General features: G+C 50.2%; 1 protein-coding gene across 1 annotated transcript in view; it reads left to right on the top strand.

Annotated features, from left to right (window-relative positions):
* LOC120384367 overlaps window positions 1–9950 on the top strand; it is a 166337-nt gene extending 156387 nt beyond the window's left edge. The window contains exons 6-8 of the mRNA XM_039503036.1: window positions 8566–8676; window positions 9146–9192; window positions 9787–9950. Of these exons, the coding sequence (XP_039358970.1) occupies window positions 8566–8676; window positions 9146–9192; window positions 9787–9945 (317 nt within the window). The 3' untranslated portion in view covers window positions 9946–9950. The remainder of the gene's footprint in view (window positions 1–8565; window positions 8677–9145; window positions 9193–9786) is intronic.
* The last annotated feature ends 12389 nt before the right edge of the window (window positions 9951–22339 follow it).

The following is a 22339-nucleotide window of genomic DNA, read 5'->3' as shown; positions in this document are numbered from 1 at the left end:
GCAGGGCATTGCTGGTACATGATGGCATATGTGCCATCGTTGGTAGATGTGCAGGTGAATGATGTGATTTGGTCCTATGATTGTGTCACTTGAATAGATATGTGGACAGAGTTGGCAACGGGCTTTGTTGCAAGGATAGGTTCCTGGGTTAGTGTTTTTGTTGTGTGGTGGGTGGTTGCTGGTGAGTATTTGCTTCAGGTTGGGGGGCTGTCTGTAAGCAAGGACAGGTCTGTCCCCCAAAATCTGTGAGAGTGAGGGATAGTCCTTCAGGATAGGTTGTAGATCTTTGATAATGCGCTGGAGAGGTTTTAGTTTGGGGCTGAAGAGGATGGCTAATGGCGTTCTGTTATTTTCTTTGTTGGGCCTGTCTTGTAATAGGTGACTTCTGGGTACTCTTCTGGCTCTGTCAATCTGTTTTTTTACTTCAGCAGGTGGGTAGTGTAGTTTTAAGAATTCTTGATAGTCTCTAAGGTGCCACACGAAGTCTAAAGGTTAGTCAACACCAGATGTTGCTGCACTAATGTAGCGTGTATGGTGAAGATGCTCTATACCACTGGGAGAGCCAGGGGCGGCTCTAGCAATTTCGCTGCCCCAAGCACGGTGGCACGCCGCGGGGGGCGCTCTGCCGGTCACCGGTCCCACGGCTCTGGTGGACCTCCCGCAGACGTGCCTGCGGAGGGTCCGCTGGTCCCGCGGCTCCGGTGGAGCATCCGCAGGCATGCCTGCAGGAGGTCCACTGGAACCGCGGGACCAGCGGACCCTCCGCAGGCACGCCTGCGGGAGGTCCAGTGGAGCCGCCTGCCGCCCTCCCGGTGACCGGCAGAGAGCCCCCCGTGGCATGCCGCCCCAAGCATGCACTTGGCGTGCTGGGGCCTGGAGCTGGCCCTGGGGAGAGCACTCTCCCATTGGCACTGTAAATACACCTCCATGAGAGGCAGCAGCTGTGTCTGTGGGAGAAGCTCTTCCGCCGACATAGCGCTGTCCACACCGGTGCTTAGGTCGGTAAGTGGTAGTGTGTACAAGCCCTAAGTGTTATGTCAACAGTTACCTTTATCAACCAAATTTGTCATCAAAAAACTATATCAAGTTTGTTTGTCTGGGATTAAAGTCAGACTAACCAGCTGATAGTTTTCCAGGTCACCCCATTTACCCTTTTAAAATACTGGCACAACATTAGCTTTTGTTCCTGTCCTCTGGAACATCCCCATTGTGCTAAGAGTTATTAAAAACAAAATGGTTCTGCAGGCTCCTCAGACAATTCTTTTAATGTTCTTGGGTGCAAGTTATCCAGTCCCGCGGAATAAAAAAAAGTTTACCTGTAACATTGCTAGTTTACATCCTGCCTAGTTACTGATGGAATAGAAGGTATTTCATCAGCTCTGTAAGGCAGAAATACATCGTCCTGCTCTTTGTTCTGTAGAGTGTTGTGCTCGTTAGCAGCACGGCTTAATTATAAATAATAATAATTGCAGGGGCAGACAGTGTGGTCTAGTGCACAGGTGGGGGCAGCGCTTGCCAGGGCTATAACCACCCCAAAATTTGCCTTAGCCCTGTTATAGCAGCTGCCACTCTGCAGCTGCCCAGCTCTGAAGGCAGAGTGGAGAGAGCAGAGGCTGCTGGGAGGGCCCCAGCTCCAGCAGCAGCAGAGAAATACACCTGGGCAGAGGACTGGGGTGCCCGAGAACAGCCCCTGATCCCTATCCCCACATGCCAGGGCGCAGCACCCAGGGCAGGTGGTAGATCCAGGGCTCCCCACAGCAGCCCAGACTGACCCACTCCAGCCCAGGCTCCTGGGCCCCACCCCTGTGGTTGCTGCTCCCCGAGGGATCTGCCGGCCCTGGAGCCAGGTTCTCCTGCCAGAGCAGCTCTTACTGGCTGTCAGCAGCCAACACCTTCACTGCCCGGTCCCGGCCTCTGACTTGGCCATGGAGAGGGGATAAAAAGAGGGGTGGAGCCTTGTGGCAATGGGGGGCTCAGCCCCCCAATTTTCTGTCTGGCCCATCTCAGGCCCCCTACTGGGAAGAGACTGGTGGGGCCCCTGTGCCTAGGGAATAAGGAAACTCCCCCTCTACAGTATCTCTTGTTCTTCTCCCACTCTGAGCCAGTGAGCTCCTCAGGGCAGGGACTGGCTCTGACAGTACGTACCGGGCCTGACACACGGGGCTGGACCAGTGGCTGAGGCCTCTAGGTGCAATGGGAAAAAGTATAAATAACAACAACGAGGATCATTGTCTTTTCCTTCCATCTCGTACTTTCCTCACATTTTCTTGTCTATTTTACTTCCCCTTCCTTAGGGCCCTACATCTTTCTATCCCTCTCCCCTGCTCTGCACACAGTCACTTTCTTTCTCGCCCATCCTCTCTTTTCCACTCCCAGATCTCTCGTTCCCTCAGTCTTCTCCCCCTCCATCTTCCTTTTGTCTCCTGTCTCCCATCTCGATCTCCCTTCTTTGAACCCTCCCCCCAAGTCTTTGGTTGGCCCATTGCTGTTGAGATTTGCCTCCCTGGAGCAGACACTCCACCTTGGGGCCTGCAGGCCCAATTCCCTGCATCTGGGCTCCTCTCTAGATCCCTAGGAGCCACCCAGTGCTCTCTGGCTGGCACTTAGGGAGAGGCCCCATGGAGCCCGTACGGCAGGCTGGAGCCAGTGGGGCAGGCCGGCTAACAGTGCCAGCAGGGCCTGTGCAAACTGCCCAGTCTGAGCCCTCCCCACTCACCGCTCTGAACTTCATACCGTGACCTGCAGCAGGGAGTTCCTGCTCGTGCACTTGGCTTCCTTGTAGAGAAATGGAAACATTCTGCAGTGGATCATTTGCAAACAATTTTGTTTGATTTAATTCTTCCTCCTGTTGCAATAATTTCAAATTGTGACACTGAACTTTGTGTTTCAGGAGCCGCAGAAAATACTGCTGCTGTCATTGTGGTGAATCAGACACCCCCCTCTATCTGTGCAATGGAAGGGTCAGAGTTCACCATCGAGTGTACATTCAACACAAGCAATAATTCAATCAAGTGGTATGCTGCATGGAATAAAACCAGAAACAATGCAACAGCCAAGGTGAATGGAACAGATCGAATCATATTATTAGCAGATACAGGAAAGAGATCTTTTTCCCTCACTGTGAAGAAACCCGACGTCACTGATTCTGGAACCTACGTATGTGGGGTTGGGGAAAAAGATGTGATATATCCTGGGACTGGAACCCAAGTGACCATCAATGGTAAATACCAGCATTTCCTTCTCTGTTCTACAAAACCCTCCGGGGGAGCTCAGGACACTGGCCTGGTTCCAGGGAGCTGGGGCAGGTGGTGCTGGGGGAGGTGGAGCAGCACAAAGTGTAAAGGGCAGAGCTGTGGGCAAAACTGGGGGACATTGTGTGGTGCATACAATGGTCCTGATCCTGCATTGCACTGATTGCTGTGGGGGGTTTGGCTGCACAAGGAATGCAGGGTCAAGCCACAGATATTCAAAAACTGTTTTGAGATGGGGGGAGAGGGGAGGTTTCTGATTGGCTAAACTTGTGAGCCCTTATACGCAACTTGAGAGAGCAGGTGGGTGAGGGAATATCTTCAATCTATTGTATCAACTTCTGTCGGTGAGAGAGAGAGAGAGAGAGAGACAAGCTTTCAAGCTTACACAGGGCTCTTCTTCAGCTCTTGGAAACTTAGGTCTGGTCTACACTACAGACCTATGTCGCCATAACTACGTTGCTCAGGGGTGTGAAAAATCTACATCATAGTTAGTTATGATCACTACATCAGTGGTGCAGCTGGGCTGATGCAGTGTTTTAAGTATAGATGTGCCCTTACTCTGAGTGTCACCGGTAACTACAAGGTAGAATGGCTTATTTAGCATAAGTAGTCAACACCTATTTCAAGGGACCATTCAAGGCAGGGTGGCCGTTAACACTTCTGCAGTCACAGGACAAAAAGAGGGGGTTAGGGGGTTACAGATTGTTGTAATAAGCCATAAATGCAGTGTCTCTGTTCAGTCCATGATTTTTAGTGTCTAGCAGAGTTATGAATTTAAGCTCCCAGGCTCGTCTTTAGAAAGTGTTGTGCAGGCTTCCTTTGAGGATGATTCATAGACTCTAGGACTGGAAGGGACCTCGAGAGGTCAAGTCCAGTCCCCTGCCCTCATGGCAGGACAGAATACTGTCTAGACCAGCCCTGATAGACATTTATCTAACCTACTCTTAAATATCTCCAGAGATGGAGATACCACAACCTCCCTAGGCAATTTATTCCAGTGTTTAACCACCCTGACAGTTAGGAACTTTTTCCTAATGTCCAACCTAAACCTCCCTTGCTGCAGTTTCAGCCCATTGGTTCCTGTTCTATCCTTAGAGGCTACAGTGAACAAGTTTTCTCCCTCCTCCTGATGATGCCCTTTTAGATACCTGAAAACTGCTATCATGTCCCCTCTCAGTCTTCTTTTTTCCAAACTAAACAAACCCAGTTCTTTCAGCCTTCCTTCGTAGGTCATGTTCTCTAGACCTTTAATCATTCTTGTTGCTCTTCTCTGGACCCTCTCCAATTTCTCCACATCTTTCTTGAAATGCGGTGCCCAGAACTGGACACAATACTCCAGCTGAGGCCTAACTAGTGCAGAGTAGAGCGGAAGAATGACTTCTCATGTCTTGCTCACAACACACCTGTTAATGCATCCCAGAATCACATTTGCTTTTTTTTGCAACAGCATCACATTGTTGACTCATATTTAGCTTGTGGTCCACGATAACCCCTAGATCCCTTTCTGCCGTGCTCCTTCCTAGACAGTCTCTTCCTATTCTGTATGTGTGAAACTGATTGAGTGATGAGGACCACTCTGTATCTGACCTGTGAGACGTGTTCCCCACAGGAGACAGGGTGGTTATGTCTTGTATCATTTTCCTGTGTGAGTTCATTCAAGAGCATAGTGATTGTCTAGTTTCAGCCACATCGTTATTGGGGCATTTAGTGCACTGGATGAGGTACCCCACAGGTTGTGATAGGCTTGTGTAGGATCCGTGGATCTTGAAAGGTGAGTTGTCGGGGGTGTTGATCATTGTAGCAGTGGATCTATGTCTGCAGATTTTGCATCTGTTGTTCTGGCAGGATCTGGGGCTGCTTTGAATTGGTGTGTCCTGGTCTGTGGGGAGCTTGCATCTCATGATGCCTTGGGAGAGGCTGGGGGGTTGTTTGAAGGTCAGAAGTGGGGGTTCAGGAAAGACTTGTTTCAGGATGTGGTCCCCATCGCATATGGGTCATAGTTGTTTGTGATACCCTGTAGGGGTTCCAGCGTAGTGTGGTAGGTAGCAATTTATGTGTGGTCAAAGGAGGTTTTATTTCTGTATTCAAGCATGTTCTCTCAGGGTATTTGGACAACCCATTCCATGATGTAATATATTTCTCTAGTAGGATGTCCTTGTTTGGTGCAGGCGGTTTTGAGTGCATTAAGGTGTGTATCCCAGACTTTCTCCTAGGAGCATATTCTGTGCTATATGAGTGCTGGGCTGTAGATTACAGATTTTTTTTTGGTTGTTTGGGGTGGTTACTGGGTTTATGACATGAGGTGTGGTGATCTGTGGGTTTCTTGTCTAGGGTTGTCTGTAGGGTTCCATTGCTGAAGCTGATGGTGGTGTCCAGGAAGTTGATGCTAGTGTGGGAGTGTTCCACAGAGAGTTTAATAGCTGGGTGGTGATTGTCGAAGTTGGGGTGGAAATCCACAAATGTGGATTCAAATCTGTAGTAGATTTGGTGAATCAGTTCTCTTCAGCGCGTTGGCATTTTCAGTCTAAGCTAAGTTTTGCCAGAACATTTGCAGTCAGCTCTACTGTACATGGACATAGTGAAAGAGCCCCTGAGCCAAAGAATTTACACTCTAAACAGACAAGACAGACAAAAGTGAGGAGAACAGGCAGACGTGCTAACAGTAGATTGGGAAGGGAGACACAGAGAGATTAGAGGACTAAATCCACACAGGGATTTAGGCCCTTCAATCCAACATCTGGGTGCCATGGAGATCCTCAAAACCCCTGCTCAGCTGCCTCCTGGCCCTGGAGCTGCTGAAGTTTCCACCAGTAAAACCAGTGCTAAAGACTTGCTGACACTCTCTCGCTACGCTGTAAGCACAGCCCTGCCCAGAGTAACGGTTGCACCCGATCCTCACTCCCCTGCCATTGCCAGCAAAAGTGCATCACTTCTCAGAACTGCCCATTTCATGTCCTTCAATGAATTCCATTTTTCTGTAACGGAGAATTGGCCACCCTCTCTCTTGCCCTGCGTTAAGCTGGTGGAGGGAAATAGGTCTCAAGAAGGTTTTGAATGTGAGGAATTTGGCAGGCGTGTCAGGCGTACACAAGGTTCAGGTAAGAAGTCACACTGCTGGAGGAGGTTTGTCTAGACTGAAGCTTCTGGGGTTACCTGCTCACTAAACACAGCAGAAAAGTCTTGACATTCACAATACAGCTCGATATGGGGCCAAACGAAAGAACATCAGTTTAAACTCTTAACAAGCAGGGGAAACTAAACAGCAGGACTGGAGAGATTCATTTTGTACATCTGCCCTTGTCTGCTGGCACATGGAACTGTTTTTCAATGAAGATGCCATCATCTGTGTTTCTCTTTCTGCAGAAATTACTGACCTGATGGTGAATCAAACCCCAACCAGTGTCAGTGATTTAAAAGGCTCACAACTTACCATTAACTGTACATTCAAGACAGTCAATAACCACAGCCCCATGTATGTGCGATGGTATAACTATGGGACCAAGGGACTAAAGAAACAGCTGGTGAATGAGAGTGAGGTGATCATAATCCTGCATTTGGACAATGGGTTTGCCTCTCTGACTTTGAAAAATGTGGATTTATCTAATACAGGAACCTGCGTGTATGAGGTGGGGATCACAGCAAGGAACCTCTCTGGGAATGGAACAGGAACCCAAGTGACCATCGAGTGTAAGTGCCAGAATTTCCTACGTGATCTTCTTGGGTAAATGGGGGTGAGCGAGTGAGAACAAGAGCACATATCTCCTGGAAGATGTTGAGTGTCTTCAGTTCCACCTTCAGTGGGAGCTGAGGGTGCTCCATGCCTGCCTAGAAGCGCTAAACTCCTTGCAAGTTAGAGCCCTGCAGGACGGTATTTGTGAGAGATAGCAGGGTAGTTAGACATGAATTACCATCTGATTTGTGGATGGGTGAAACCTGGGGCTGCTTCTTATGTCAGATCCGGTTCACATAAGGATCCATATTGCAGGAGGAAACTTCTCCAGAGTGAAGATTCGGGAGTCTGGGGAGATGGTTTGCTGGTCTTGCCAGGCATCATAAAGCTCTGAATGGAACTAAGTGAAAGCATCACTTTAACCTCTGAGAAGCAGGGGATGTTAAATGGCCAGGCTGGGAAAAGAACACAAAATACTGGAGGGGGAGACGTTTATTTTAATACCTCCCCAGTCACCAGCCATTTACAGATGCGACTTTGGTAAAAATGGCGGTGGCAATGGAACCAGAGTGACCATCCATGGTAAATAGCAGCATTGTCCTCTCAGATCTTCACTGTATTTCCTAGGGAAGAATAAGGACTAGGAAAGGAAGAGCAGATGCTAATACTTTGCATGGGGTGATATTGATGGCACAGGAGTTGCTGGCAAACAGAAGGAGAAGGGAATGTTATGGAGAGATTTGCAGTGAGAAGTCAGTGATTCCCAGTGGCTTTCCAGATCTGGCACGTCTTTTTTTTTTTTTGGTCATCCAAGTACTTGCCACCCTCCCCTTTCCCTGATGTCCCTCGCTCAGCAGCACAGCATTGCTGCCCACCAGAATTCTCTGAGCGGCTTGGTGATGGGTGAATCACAAAGGGTTCAGAGAAGCACCTCCAGGTTCAGAAGCTCTTCTCATCCCTATTGATGCAGTGTTTTAAGTATAGATGTGCCCTATTGAACAGTCAGTTTCACCATGACAGGCTCTCTCGTAAGAAGATTCCCAGTATTTCCCAGTTTTGAGCGGGACGGAAATGCCTCTCGGTATATTGCTGATTCTGCTTTCAGTCTTGGACAAAAACAAGTCGTGTCTAGATGACAGCCCTAACAACCCACTCACGGCAGCACCACTATTGTAAGCTGCAGTGTTTTGGACCATAACTGTAGAACACTGTCTTTTTTTTAAATGAGGGAAATCTTGTTGAACCTCAGCACAGGTTCCAGTTTGATTCTGGGTGAGGGTGTAAGCTAGTCCTTACTTGATCCTAACTGACTAGCCCATTGCAAATATCATCTTCTGACAAATGAATCCACCAGGTTGGTGTCGGTTATTCTTCCAGTAGTGGTGGAGCAGTGACCCAGTTTGCTGTTTCTCCGTCAGCTGTTCTGCCGTTGGATTTGTCGGGTGGTGGTGGTCTAGTGACCTAGCTCACAGCATCTTCTCCTGCCCCCATCCAGCAGGACTCCTGCAGAGGTGGTAATGCATGACCCAAACTATGTTGTCTTTCCCTAGAACTCGTGGTGATAGAGGTGCAATAACTCAACTTGCCCTGCCTCGGTAGCCCCTGTCTAGTAGGACAGCAGCGAATTAATGTTTCTTTCAACAGCACATGACCAAAAGCTGAGCGTTTACATTGTTCTTGGAGCTGTGGCTGGGACACTTGTCTTCTTGCTGGTGCTCAGTATCCTTTTGTGGAGATGGAGACAGTGCTCCAAAGGTAAGATTTACTTGGACAATAAGTGTAAGCAATTTCTGTATGAGGAGAGCTCATAGGATGCCGATAGATTCTTCTTTGTGTCCTTCCTTTAGCCGAATAAAGAGTAATTCAGGGAATTTTTGCCAGTGAACGTACAGCAGTGATGGTGAACTGGCAGCCTTAGTTACTGAAGTCTCATACCTAAGCACAGATACTGCCTGGGCAATGGTAGGACTATTCCATGTCTCCTCCCTGACCTGAGGAAGCACCTCAAGGTGTGAAAGGTGGATTCACTCTCCACGTCTATTCCACCTTTGGCTGGATTGCCAACAAAGCCGCCAATTATTGGCAATTGCTCAGGTGGGAACGTGTGGGATGTAGATACTGCTCTGCTATGAACTAACTAGACTGACAACTAACTCCTTCATTTAAGTGACCCAAAGCTCATCAGAGAATAACCAGCTTAGCCACAACTTCATTTTTTTTCCAGAACCACTTCAAAGCAGGTCAGAGGCAGAGATGAATCAGCTGGAGATGGTGAGTTGGAGAGCTTATCATAAGAGCCTCATTTCATTTTTCTCTCGAGCATAGGGGAACTGGGTGTTGAGCATCAACTCCAGGAACACAAGGTAATAAAGAAATCGGTTCTCCTTTCACAGACTGCAGCTCCAAGAACTTCAGAGTAACACAAAATGCAGCACTAGTTCCTGAATAGGATCGGGGTGGTATGACATTTAAAAAGTTAGAGGGGAATCAAGAATTAATTATCCTTAGAGCAAAGATAAAGAGGACATAAATTAGTGATTGCACAGGATCTTCAGTGATAACAGAGAATGCAGCATTGGTTCTAGGCAGTGGGACTGGGAGGTTCAAGGCAAGAGGGAATCTTATGCAGCTTCAGAAACCTCAAAATACTGGAGAATGCAGCATTTGTTCCATGAACTTTAGAGGTCTTTCATACTCAGAATACAGCTGCCTAAAAAGTCAGCACAGTCTTTTACAGTGCTTGTCTCAGTGGAAGATGGTCTAGCATTATAATAGTATGATATGGGCATCACTAACCATGTACTTTAGACCTTGCAAAGCAGAAAGGAACGAGTGGTCTTCACTTATTTTCCTCTTGCTTTGCAGTCTTCTCCTCCACCAGCTGACGATGCGATTTATGCTAACTTTAACTTCCACGAAAGAGACGCACAAGCGGAGGAAGAGGTTTACACAGAAGAGAAGATACGGCCAATAGAGACAGATGACGACAACATTTACACAAATATCAACCCTCGTCATCGCTGAAATGACCTGGAACTGCTGACAGTGGCGTGGGGGGGGGGGGGGGTGGCGGGGAGAAAGAGAGAGAGAGTGAGGGCAGTGGCTTCAGCAGATGTTACTGAGCATGCTCAGTACAACCAAGCAGCTAATCTGGGGGGCATGTGACCCCATATGCCACCCCCCATACGTCATCAGTGACATCAGAACAATTTGTCTAGTGGGGGGGAGGCTGAAAGTCATTGAACAAAACTGTAAACCCCATTTGTGATGGAAACCACTTCAAGCCAGGGGGTGCTGCCATGCCCCCAGCACCCCTAGTCCCAGCACCCCTGCACATGGCCTCTGTTCACAGGGTATAAAAGGAGCAGGCTGTGGGCAGATAGTCACGTCTGAGAACATCCTCATTCCACAGCACGTTAATGAGGCAGAGACTGTTCAGAGCTGGGCTCAGCACTCATTGCCAGGGAAGAACAAACACCTTTACTGAAGTGTGTGTAGCATTGATCCTAAACGAGTGTGCCAGGAGGTGCTGCTCTTTGCACTGACTGTCTGCTTGGCCACGTACCAGTGGGCGAGGTCGTATATGGACCAACTTCTGCTGGTGAGAGAGACGAGCTTTCCAGCTGCACCGAGCTCTTCCTCAGGCCGGGGCAAGGTACTGCGAGTGCCACAGCAAAATACAGGATCAAACCGATAGTTTAGCAGGAGCAGTTAGCACAGATTCTAAGGGATCAGTCAATTGTCTTACTGGACCAACTTCGACTGCTGAGAGAGCGGGACGGTTCCCCCGGAACACGGGCTGAAGTGGAGCTCTGTGTAGTTCTAACGCTTGTCTCTCACCAACAGAATTTAGTCCAATAAAAGACAAGACCTCGCCCGCCTTGTCTCACTGATATCCTTGGACCCACGTGGCTACAGCAACACTGCGTACGCGTGTGGGCAGAGACCAGGGCCGGCTCCTGGCACCAGCTTATCGAGCAGGTGCTTGGGGCGGCAACTCCGGAGGGGGGCGGCACTTTCAAGTATTTGGCGGCAAGTCCCTCACTCCCGCTCGGAGCGAAGGACCTCCCGCTGAATTACCGCAGATCACGGTCGCGGCTTTTGGGGGGGGGGAGGGGTGCTGCTTGGGGCAGCAAAACCCCTGGAGCCGGCCCTGGCAGAGACATCGTGTTTGTGTAGCACTCCGGTGAAAGGAGAGAACGTAGCTAAGTGTACAACTTGCTGCTGTAGCTGGGTAGGAGGAACTCGACGGCTGCAGAGCAGCTCTTGCAGTAAGGCAGGCTCAAGCTCTCTTGTCCCATTACACGTGCAGCGCCCTGCACTGGGAGGGCGTTAAGCACAGGTCCTCAAAGGTATTTAGGCACCTAATGCCCAGAGAAATCAATGGGAGTTAGGCACCTACAACCTGTGAGGCTCTGGGCCTGAAGGCTTGAGAGCAGGCTTTGCCCGTCTGGCACAGGTTCTGCTTTGCACTGACACCGGTGCAGTGATATTACCGCTGTAATTAAGGCTGGTTGGCTATTCGCGTTCTCTCTCTTACCGACATAGCTTAGGCTGTGACCATGGAGCCATTTTGTTCCTTATCCAGCAATTTTATGAAACTTGATTGACGTTATTTGTTCAATTGCACTTTTCTTTGTTAGAGAACAGATGTCAACGGGCTCTGAGTGCTAAATTGCTAATATTTTTGCATGCAAATAAACATTAAAAAAACCTATTGGGTTAATTCTCTGATCAGCAAATACAGTAGAAGAAGTAAAAAGAAGAAATGTTTGTGATTTCCCCTATAGGCTTCGTTCAAGCAGTAATCTATTGGGAGTAGGAGGATGAGGATACAGGCCTTGTAGGGGACTTCAGCAGGATCCACCCCCCCAGGACCATGTTTTGAAAATGCCTAGGTCAAGTTGGCACCAGGGGTGGCAGGTTTGTAATTTTTGGTGGTGCCCAGAACGGGTCCTACCCCCACACACTCCTGCCTTGTAAGCCGATTATATAATGTAAAAATGTGAGGGCTCTGGGGTGGGGCTGGGGATGAGGGGTTCATGGTGCAGGAGGGGGGTCAGAGCTGGGGCAGAGGGGTGGGGTAGGGGGATGAGTTTGGGGTGCAGGCAGGCTGCCCCTGGCTGGGGAAAGAGGAGGACTCTCACCTCGCATCACTGTCACTGCACGTGCTCCTAGGGCCCCTCTCAGGTCAAGGAATCCCCTGTGGTGGGTGTGTGGGGGGGCTGCCATCATGTATGTGCCTCCTCCCCTACTGCTGCCTCTCACTGTAGCCTCACTGGGCGTGGGGGAGGGGGCCGTCCCTTGCCCAGCGTGGGGCAGGAGCGGTGACTGCAGGTGGGGGGGCCGTGTGCTGGTGGAGGGTCCTGCTGGAAAAGGGCAGGGTCCATCCGAGGCGGAAGGGCAGGGGCTGGGTCAGCCTGCCCTGGCACTAGTGGTTGGGGGGCACTAGGACCCTGCAGCGGCAGTTGATGCCGGGAGCTGGAAGAGCGGAGGGTGGGGGACAGGAGCAGCTGCTGATGGACGCACAAAACTGACTCAGAGGTGATGCTCAGAGTGACGATGCAGCCAGGGCTGAAGCTTAGATATAGACTTTAGGGCGATGTAGACATACCCTCAGAGAGAGCTAATTAGACACTACAGGATTATTCTGATTTTACAGAAACTGGTTTTGTAAAACAGATTGTATAAAGTCGAGTGCACGCGGCCACACTAAGCACAGTAATTCGGCGGTGTGCGTCCATGTACCGAGGCTGGCGTCGATTTCCGGGGCGTTGCACTGCGGGTAGCTATCCCATAGTTCCCCCAGTCTCCCCCGCCCGTTGGAATTCTGGGTTGAGATCCCAAAACAGTGTCGCGGGTGATACTGGGTAAATGTCGTCACTCAATCCTTCCTCCGTGAAAGCAACGACAGACAATCATTTCGCGCCCTTTTTCCCTGGATTGCCCTGGCAGACGCCATAGCGACCATGGAGCCTGTTTAGCCTTTTGTCACTGTCACCGTATGTGTACTGGATGCTGCTGACAGACGCGGTACTGCACTGCTACACAGCAGCATTCATTTGCCTTTGCAAGGTAGCAGAGATGGTTACCAGCTATAGCATCATCTGCAATTGGTGATGACAGTTATCAGTTCCTTTGTACCGTCTGCTGCTATCATGGGTGCTCCTGGCTGGCCTCGCTGAGGCTGGCCAGGGGCGCATGGACAAAAATGGGAATGACTCCCCAGGTCATTGCCTTCTTTATGTTTTGTCTAAAAATAGAATCACTCCTGCCTAGAATATGGGGCAAGTGTACTAGAGAACCAGAGAGCACAGCCGCTCCGTGTCAGAGCCCCAGAGAGCCCGCAGAAATGATGAGCTGCATGCCATTCTAGGGGGTGCCCCTGCAACAACCCCTCCCCCTGTTGCTTCCCTCCTCCCCCACCCTTCCTGGGCTACCGTGGCAGTGTCCCCACATTTGTGTGATGAAGTAATAAAGAATGCAGGAATAAGAAACTGACTTTTTAGTGAGATAAAATGATGGGGAGGCAGCCTCCCGCTGCTATGATAGTCCAGGCAGTACAGAATCTTTCATTAGACACGAAAGCGGGGCAGGCTGATGGAGCTCAGCCTCCAGCTGCTATGATGAGGATGGATTTCAATCCTTTTGCACTGTCTGCCGGGAATGACCGGGAGCCATTCCCATTTTTGCCCAGGCGCCCCCGGCCGACCTCACTGAGGCCAGCCAGGAGCACTCACAGGATGATGAGGACCGTTTTCAAGCCTTTTGTACCGTCTGCCATCAGGAAAAGAAGGGGAAGGGGTGCTGCTGTTCAGCGCTGCAGCACCCCGTCTGCCAGCAGCATGCAGTAGACATAGGGTGACATTGAAAAAAGAAGAGAAAGTATTTTTCCCCTTTTCTTTCATGGGGGGATGATGGGGGGGGTACATTGATAACATATACCCTGAACCAGCTGGGACAATGTTTTTGACTCATCAGGCATTGGGAGCTCAGCCAAGAATGCAAATGCTTTTCGGAGACTGTGGGATAGCTGGAGTCCTCAGTCCCCCCTCCCTCCCTCCCTCCGTGAGCGTCCATTTGATTCTTTGGCTTTCCGTTACGCTTGTCACGCAGCACTGTGCTGAGTCCCTGCCGTGCCTGGAGATTTTTTCAAATGCTTTGGCATTTCTCTTCTGTAACTGAGTTCTAATAGAACAGATTTGCCTCCCCATACAGCGATCAGATCCAGTATCTCCCGTACAGTCCATGCTGGGGCTCTTTTTGGATTTGGGACTGCATCGCCACGCGTGCTGATCAGAGCTCCATGCTGGGCAAACAGGAAATGAAATTCCAAAGTTTGCGGGGCTTTTCCTGTCTACCTGGCCAGTGCATCCGAGTTCAGATTGCTTTCCAGAGCAGTCACAATGGTGCACTGTGGGATACTGCCTGGAGGCCAATACCATCGAATTGCGGCCAGACTAACCCTAATCTGACATGGCAATACCGATTTCAGCGCTACTCCCCTTGTCGGGGAGGAGTATAGAAGTCAGTTTTAAGAGCCCTTTATATCGATATAAAGGGCTTCATTGTGTGGACGGGTGCAGGGTTAATTCAGTTTAACGCTGCTAAACTCAGTATAAATGCGTAGTGTAGACCAGGCCTGAGCAGCTGCTGCTACTTGTCAATCTGCCGTTCATGTACTGATGACGGCCCAAAAGGAGATGGAACAAAAGCAGAGCTCAGGGGCAGGGGAAACTGACTCCTGGAGTTTTGGGCACTACGGTAAATGGATTCAACTATCTGAGCAAATACCCTGGAATTATAGATCTTTCTCCTGTCCCTCCAAGCCTCAGACCTGGATGCATAATGGGTGAAATCCTGATCTCACTGAAGGCAGTTGGAACTTTGCCTGGCACTCGCTCCACAACATTTGTGAGGGTAAAGTGGCTCCGGACAAGTCAGGCTTATAAACTCTGTACAGACAGCCGGATCCCACCCATGTGCACACTGGCCCTGGTTCCCAGCATGCAAGGGAGATCAGGGATGCCATATTTGGATGCATCTTGGCACAGCAGGGAGGCAAAGGATGACATCTGCCCAGGGCTGCCCAGGGGGAGGGGAGGTATGTGGGGCAATTTGCTCCAGGCCCCAGGCTCTACAGGGGCTCCCACGAGAACAGCTGAGGCTCCCTCCCCGGTCTGACCCCACTTCCACCCCCCTCCCGGAGCCTCAGTGCATCCAGGACCATCCCTGAACAGCTGTAGTGTGGCTCCGGTGGGGCCTGAGCTCCTCCCCGCTCAGAGCTGTGTGATAAGGGGGCGGGGCTGCAAGCTCCAGTGGGGCCTGAGCTCCCTCCACTCAGCCTGGAGCTACAGCTGTTCAGGGACGCTCCTGGATGCGGTGCGCTGAAGCTCCATAGGTATGGGGGAAGCCAGGGGTAAGGGGCTGGGGGGGTTGGATAAAGGGCAGGGAGTCCTGGGGACAGGGAATGGGGGGTTGGATCGTGGGCATTGCGGGGGTCTGACAGAACTCAGCGGGGGGGGGGGTGGATAGAGGTCAGGGCAGTCAGGGGACAGGGAGCAGGGGTGGGGTCCTGGGCTGGTCTCTGGGGGACAAGGAGGGGACAAGGAGCAGGATGGGTTGGGGCTTCTGAGGGGGGCGGGCAGTCGGGGGGCAGAGCCAGACTGTTTGGGAGGCACAGCCTTCCCTACCCTAAAGCTCATTCAGCAGTTTGAGGCTTTTCCATTAGGGCTACCATCGCTTTCACTTCTCAAATGCCAAATTCTAGTCTGTATTTAATTTCAGAGCCATAGGGAGATTCATGTCAGGGGAGGGTAGGCTTCATTTAATATTAGCCACTGGAAGAGGAATCACATAAGAGCAATATCCCACACCACCTACCTCCTTCCCAACCCTACCAAGGGAGACCCCCATCCCCTGCATTCCCTGAGGCTTCAGAGGGCTTAATTCAGTGGCTCTCAAACTTTTGTACTGGTGACCCCTTTCACATAGCTAGCCTGAGTGCAACCTCCCCTTATAAATATATAAAAAAGTGTTTTTAATTTAACACTATTATAAATGCTGGAGGCAAAGTGAGGTTTGAGGTGGAGGCTGGCAGCTTGCAACCCCCAGTAATAACCTCCTGACCCCCTGAGGGGTCCCAACCCCCAGTTTGAGAACCCCTGGGTTAATTTAATTTTAGCACTCTGTGTCCATTCACATGCATGTGCTATTTTGAGCATTTCAGTTTTCACAACATAGGCTCATCCCAGATTCTGGAACAAGCTCAAATGCTCGGTTCGTGGAGTATGTACATAAGCTATACTAAAGACAAACCCACAGTAACCATCTCCAGTTTGTGAGGGACCCCCATGGAGCCAGTCTCTAGGAAACAGATAAATGCATGGAGGTTAAGTCCATTAATGGCTATTAGCCAGGATGGGTAAGGAATGGTGTCCCTAGCCTCTGTTTGTCAGAGGGTGGAGATGGATGGCAGGAGAGAGATCACTTGATCATTACCTGTTAGGTTCACTCCCTCTGGGGCACTTGGCATTGGCCATTGTTGGTAGACAGGATACTGGGCTGGATGGACCTTTGGTTTGACCCAGTACGGCTGTTCTTATGTTCTAACCTAAATGAACCCAAAGTTATGGAGACAGATATGAGTCAAGGAAGCCAGCAGAGTATCAGAAACCTGGAAAAATCTGACTGGATGGGCTCAGACGTTTGGTCGCAAGCTGAGGTGGTTCAAAAGTTTTGGATTTTTTTAAGCAGAAATTTTTTATTGTTTCTTTAAACAAACACAGCAAGCAGCAAATATTTGGCCGCACGCTTCTGAAACCCCAAACCATATTCAGGTTTTGGCAGATTAATTTCAGCTTTTCATTTAAAAAAAACCACAACAAATTTTGAAGGAAAGCAGACATTGTCCATGATTTTTTTCTGCTTTTTAAAAACCTCTAGTTTTTGATCCAAAAAACGTTGACGGAAAATATTTGTCCAACCCCTTTAATGAGCTTTAGTGCCTTTCAGCATTAGCTGATGCTGAGAACCAGTGATACTTTGTAAAGAAGTTCTCAAAACTGGGTTTGTGCCGAGATGCGGAAGGTTTATTTTTCCCAGGGCTGCCCATGGGGGTGGGGAAAAGCAAGTGGGGCAATTTGCCCTGGGCCCCACAGGGGCCCCCTCATGAGAATATAGTATTGCAATTTTTTTTATGGAAGGGGCCCCTGAAATTGCTTTGCCCCAGGCCCCCTGAATCCTCTGGGTGGCCCTGCTGGGACTTAGTCTAAATATCTTGGTGGATCTGGTCCAGTGACCTCACAATAGACCAAGCACCAAGCTACAAGTGGTCCTGTGCTCAAATGAAGCAGGAGAGAACCCTGATCTCCAGTCGAGCTGGTCAAACCTTTTGTTCAAAACATTTCTGATGAAAGTTATTTTGGAAACAATGTCAGTGAGGTGTTGCATTTTAAAATGAACTGCAAGAGCCAAAAAAATCAGTTTTTGAAAACTGAAAAGTTTAGGGACTTTTTAAATAAAAACCCCAAAGAATTGACAGAAACAGTCATTTATTCCTTTAAAAGTTTGCAGAAAATTTAACATTTTCTGACCAGGTCTAGCCCAAAAAGTCCCTGTACAATTCTCTTTGAGGCTGTCTGCACCAATCCAGCCACTGTAACAGACTCTAACTTGCCCAGTTCAGGAGAGTTGTTGTAGCTGTGTTGGTCCCAGGAGGAGACACAGACGAGATACGTGAGGTAATATCTTTTACTGAACCAAGTTCGGATGGTGGAAGAGACAAGCCTTCCACCTTCTTGTTACCTGAAGAGCTCTGACTGTGGAGCTTGAAAGCCAGAAAAATTGGTTCAGTAAGAGATTACCTGCCTCATCCACGTTGTCTGTGATTTACTAGTGTCAGTCACCATGGTACTGGAACTCTGGAGCTGGTAGCAGAGCTCACAGCTCCCAGCCCAGGCAATGTGAGAGCCTGGCAGCCTGACACGCAGCTGTTACGTGGCTCATCGCCTCCATCCACTGATGAAGAGGGGAAAGAGCAGCCAACAGCTGCTCCACCAGCTGTTTACCCAGAACTCCATCCACAGAGAGAACTTCAAAAAGACTCCAAAGAGAGACTGCTGAATTTGAATATGCAAATTAGATACAATTAACTTAGGTCTGAACAGAGACTGGGAATGGTTGGGTCATTACACTAATTGAATCTATTTCCCCCTCATGTTAAAATATCCTCACACCTTCTATGGGTCATCTCGATTATCACTTCAAAGCTTTTTCCCTCTCTCCTGCTGATGATAGCTCATCTCAATTGATTGGCCTCTTGCAGTTGGTATAGCTACTCCCACCTTTTCATGTTCTCTGTATGTATAAATATGTTCACTGGATGCATAGAATGGAACACACAGAAGTGGGTTTTAGCTCACAAAAGCTTATGCTCAAATAAATTTGTTCGTCTCTAAGGTGCCACAAGTGCTCCTGTTCATTTTGCAGATACAGACTAACAAGGCTGCTACTCTGAAACCTGCTCAGAGAAGGAACTCTGCCACCCTCTGTCAGCAAACAGGGGACGTACGGCTGGAGAACTCATTGCCCAAGCTTTCTACCTGAAACCCTCCATGACCTTTTGGGTCCTCAGCAGGACTGTACACGAGCCCCAAGTTGGTCAGATAATGTCACTGAACGGAGAGAACAAGACTGAGGGGAACAAGGCTCCTACCTGGAGGCAAGAACTCCGCTCAGGGGTCCTGTCACCCTCTCCACAGAGGGCTTTGCAAAGAGGGGGCACTGAGGAGACTTCCCAGCAAGAGGCATCATTGAGGGGGATCTTGGCTGAAGCTGCAGTGGAGGGAAGTGAACTCTGGTGAGGGGCCCCGACACAGCACCCGTACAGCTGAGATCACTCTAGCGGGGATAGGTGGGGGAGGGGCTCACAAGAATTGACAAGACCCTTCCCTGAGGGAAGCCTGGAAGCTGGAAGTTTCTGCTTTGGTTCTCCCCAAACTGAATTTCTTTGAAAATCGCTCTCCAGTCTCCAAGGTGCCACAAGTGCTCCTGTTCTCTCCTGGGAAGTTCTGCCATGCAGCCAAGATCACAACTTGACCAGCCACTGAAGATCCTGAAGGCAGCTCGGTGGGTCACTGCTCTTCCCAGCAGGGTCTCCATGTAGTGTAAAGAAGCCCCACCCCATGTCCACCTGCCCATTCGTGAGGGCATTTGACGTGAAAATGGGCTCATAGCACAGTGAGGTCCCAGCACAAGTGAACCCTGCTAAGAACACTCCCACCAGCCCCACGTCCTGTCACAGGAGCGGAAAGCCGTGTACTAAGGGGGCACAGAGGGGTCACTAGTAATAGCCCCATTTTACAGATGGGAGAATCTGAGACACAGAAAGGAGAAGTGACTTGCCCAAAGCCACAGAGAGTCTAGCAGAGAGCCAGGAACGGGATCCTGGAGTCCTAACCAATAGGGAGCCCTGCCTCCCTTGATGCTTGTGTTCCTTATGCTGACGTCAGTCACCGGTTGAGACCTGGATTTCAGAGGGGACCCTCCTGCCCCAGAGCTACCATGTCCCAAGAAATAATGACTCAGTCCTGTGTAGCAGCAGCTTGTCCCCAATATTGCATCACAGGAGATGTTGTCATTCCACTGTAACACATTCTAGTCCCAGGGAGAAGCAGCAATGGTGAGTCTGAGAAACCCAGGTCAGTTACACTCAGAAACTGCATTGGCATGTGCAGGGGCAGGCGTGTGGGGAGAAAAGCAGAGGAGCCACCATGGGGAATGGGAAGAAGTTCTGTGAGCAGGACAGCCACCTCCTGCCCTTTGTTCCACAGCCCTAGGATTTACTTTGGCCCAGTTGGTGACTTCACTGCAATTTCACTTCTGAAACAGACAACACTGAACACTGCCACTGCCACCACAGTGCCACCGATGGCATCTGGTCACAGTTCTCCCAGGAGCCTTCAACAATCCCAGCCTACAGTTCTAGCCTTTGTGGTGTCAGAAAAAGCCCTTCCTACTGCAGAGCTGTCATCCTGAGCCTGCAGGCAGGCAGAAACAATAGCTCAGAGATGTGAACTGCTCAGAGTGTCCATTAAAAAAGTGTGAAACAGAAAGAACAAAAACAGTTGGTTTTCAGTAGAGTTTTTTGTGGGGAAAAATTCCCAGCGTCAGTGACTGCCTGGTGGGCCAGGGTGACTTTGACCACCACAGGATTTACTGGGAGTGGGAAAGGGTAGGGGGAAGAGAGTGGCAGGAAAGCCAGAGAATGTAACAATTATTTTAGACAGGACCACAGTAGTATCTGTTTTATCATCATCACCCCCTCCCCACTTATTGTCTCCTTTCCCCTGAGGTCACCAAGCTCCCCCAAAGTCAGTACATTATTTTCCAAGGGGTTACTTGACCAGACAGTGATCTGAAGCTGTCTTTAGTACAGCTCCTGCCACTCTGCTAGTACCATCTGTAGCTCTTTAGCACGGCTTTTGCTTCCAGCAGTGGTGTGAGTGGGGTCTGACATAGGCCCCAGACCTCTCCCAGCACCAGCAGCCTCTGAGAAGGTCGGTGGTTAATTGGAGCCACAGGACCATGCCCTATTTCTCATGTTCGGGGTAGTCTATTGTCTACAGTTGCTGGGGATGTTGGTGGGGTTTTGCTTCTTTGCACTCATATGATGCTCACTCGGTCACATCCAGCCAACTCTCCACAGGGGTCCTGCTGCAATATTCCCTTGTTTATAACTTTCCCATTGGCTGTAAGGAAAGGAAAATCTGGGCATGAAGACAATGGCGAATTGGTGACACAGAAATAACTAGGAGGAGAATGGGTAGAGGCTGCCTGTGAACCTTTATGGGAACAGGCAGAGAACATTAGTGAGCAGGCAGGACAAATGGCAGTGGGATTTGGACATGATCTAACCTACCTCCCACCATGATACCTCGCCCCTAGATAAGCACCTGACTCAACCTCCCTCTCCACCTCCATAGAGAGTCTCTCCAAGCACCTGCAATCATGTGATCCTGGCTGACCCCCACCATCCAGTCCCCTAGTCAGACTTTGCCGGCGTTCCCAGCTGCAGCTCATTCCAACAGCAGCTCATCTCTCGGTTAACACAAACACCCCCCAGGTGCATTGGACTGAGAGGAGTGTCCATGCTTCTGTCTGACCTGTGAGCAGCGAGGCTGTGGGTGAAATCCCAGCACGATGGGAGGCAACGGCAACGTCCCCACTGAGTTCAGTGGGGCTAGAACTTTACCCTGTGCTCCTTCCCCATCACAGCTGGGCACAGTCACCCAGCTTTCCTCTGAGTGGGTCTGAGGGGCGGGGCTGGGTTTGACTGCAGTAGGGTCTGAGGGGGGTGACAGAGACCCAGGGGAAATGCCACCCCTCTGCATTACAGTGCAGGGCACAACTCAGCCTGTGTGTGAGCAGTGGGGAGCTAAACCCTGGTTTGCAAGTTCACCTGGGGCACAGGGCTTGGCCCAGCTCTCTGCACTATGGGGCATTTCACCTGGTGGGGAGCTTGTCAATATCCCTTTACTACAGGGGTTTTTAGAAGACTCCTTCATACAGTATCCGAATCTGATTTTCCTTCTTTGTTACCACCTGGAGCTGATTAGAAACAGCCAGGGAGCAGGGCAGGAGATTGGGAAGCTTTGGGCCAGAAGAGGAGGCAACCAGAGACCAGCAAGGGAAAGAGGGAAGGGAAAGTATAACAGGGGGGCACCCACCTCTCATGAGCACCCCCTGGTCAAGTGTGTCTGCGGGTTTCAAATAGTATCAGGCCATATCCCCAGGAAGTCCTCCCTCCCTGGAGGGAATCATTTTCACCCACTGGGTCTCTTCTGGCCCCAGCTGGGACTCTTAGCCGTTCTGTTCCCCTTCTGGGGGGGGATGTCAATCACAGTTCAACCATAAGCCTACTTCCCCAGTGGCTTATGGGAGGGGAGGGGACCCAGGCCCACCCACTACTCCAGGTCCCACCCCAGGGATCCTAAGAACAGCAGCCACACACCACAGATACTTCTCTGGGCCACTTCTCCACAGCCCCAGCCTTCACCAGTACTTCACCCTTACCTCAGAGCTCTTCTACATTCAGACCCAGTAGCTCTTCCTCACTGCCAACCAGCACTGAGTTGTCCATGGTGCAGCCATTCCCTTTAGCCAACCCTCTACACTCCTCTAGCGGCAGCAAGGAACAGACTAACTGTGCAGCTGAAACTCTTTTTATATGGCCCTCCTGAGCCCTGATTGGCTGCTTTCTGCAGCCTTTCCCTGATTGGTCACACCCTGTACAGTCTCTCTAGGCTGCTCGGAAGACTTAGCTCCGCTGCTCCTTTCCTGGGACGGATGTGGCAGGACCCTGAGGCCTCCAGTAGGGGGCCTCTGGCCTAGTCTTCCCCATTGCAGGGAGTAAATA

Source organism: Mauremys reevesii, linkage group 16 (genome assembly GCF_016161935.1).
Source record: "Mauremys reevesii isolate NIE-2019 linkage group 16, ASM1616193v1, whole genome shotgun sequence".
NCBI classification, from domain to species: domain Eukaryota; kingdom Metazoa; phylum Chordata; order Testudines; family Geoemydidae; genus Mauremys; species Mauremys reevesii.
The sequence above is the reverse complement of the archived record's forward strand: the minus strand, read 5'-3'. Positions and strand labels throughout refer to the sequence as shown.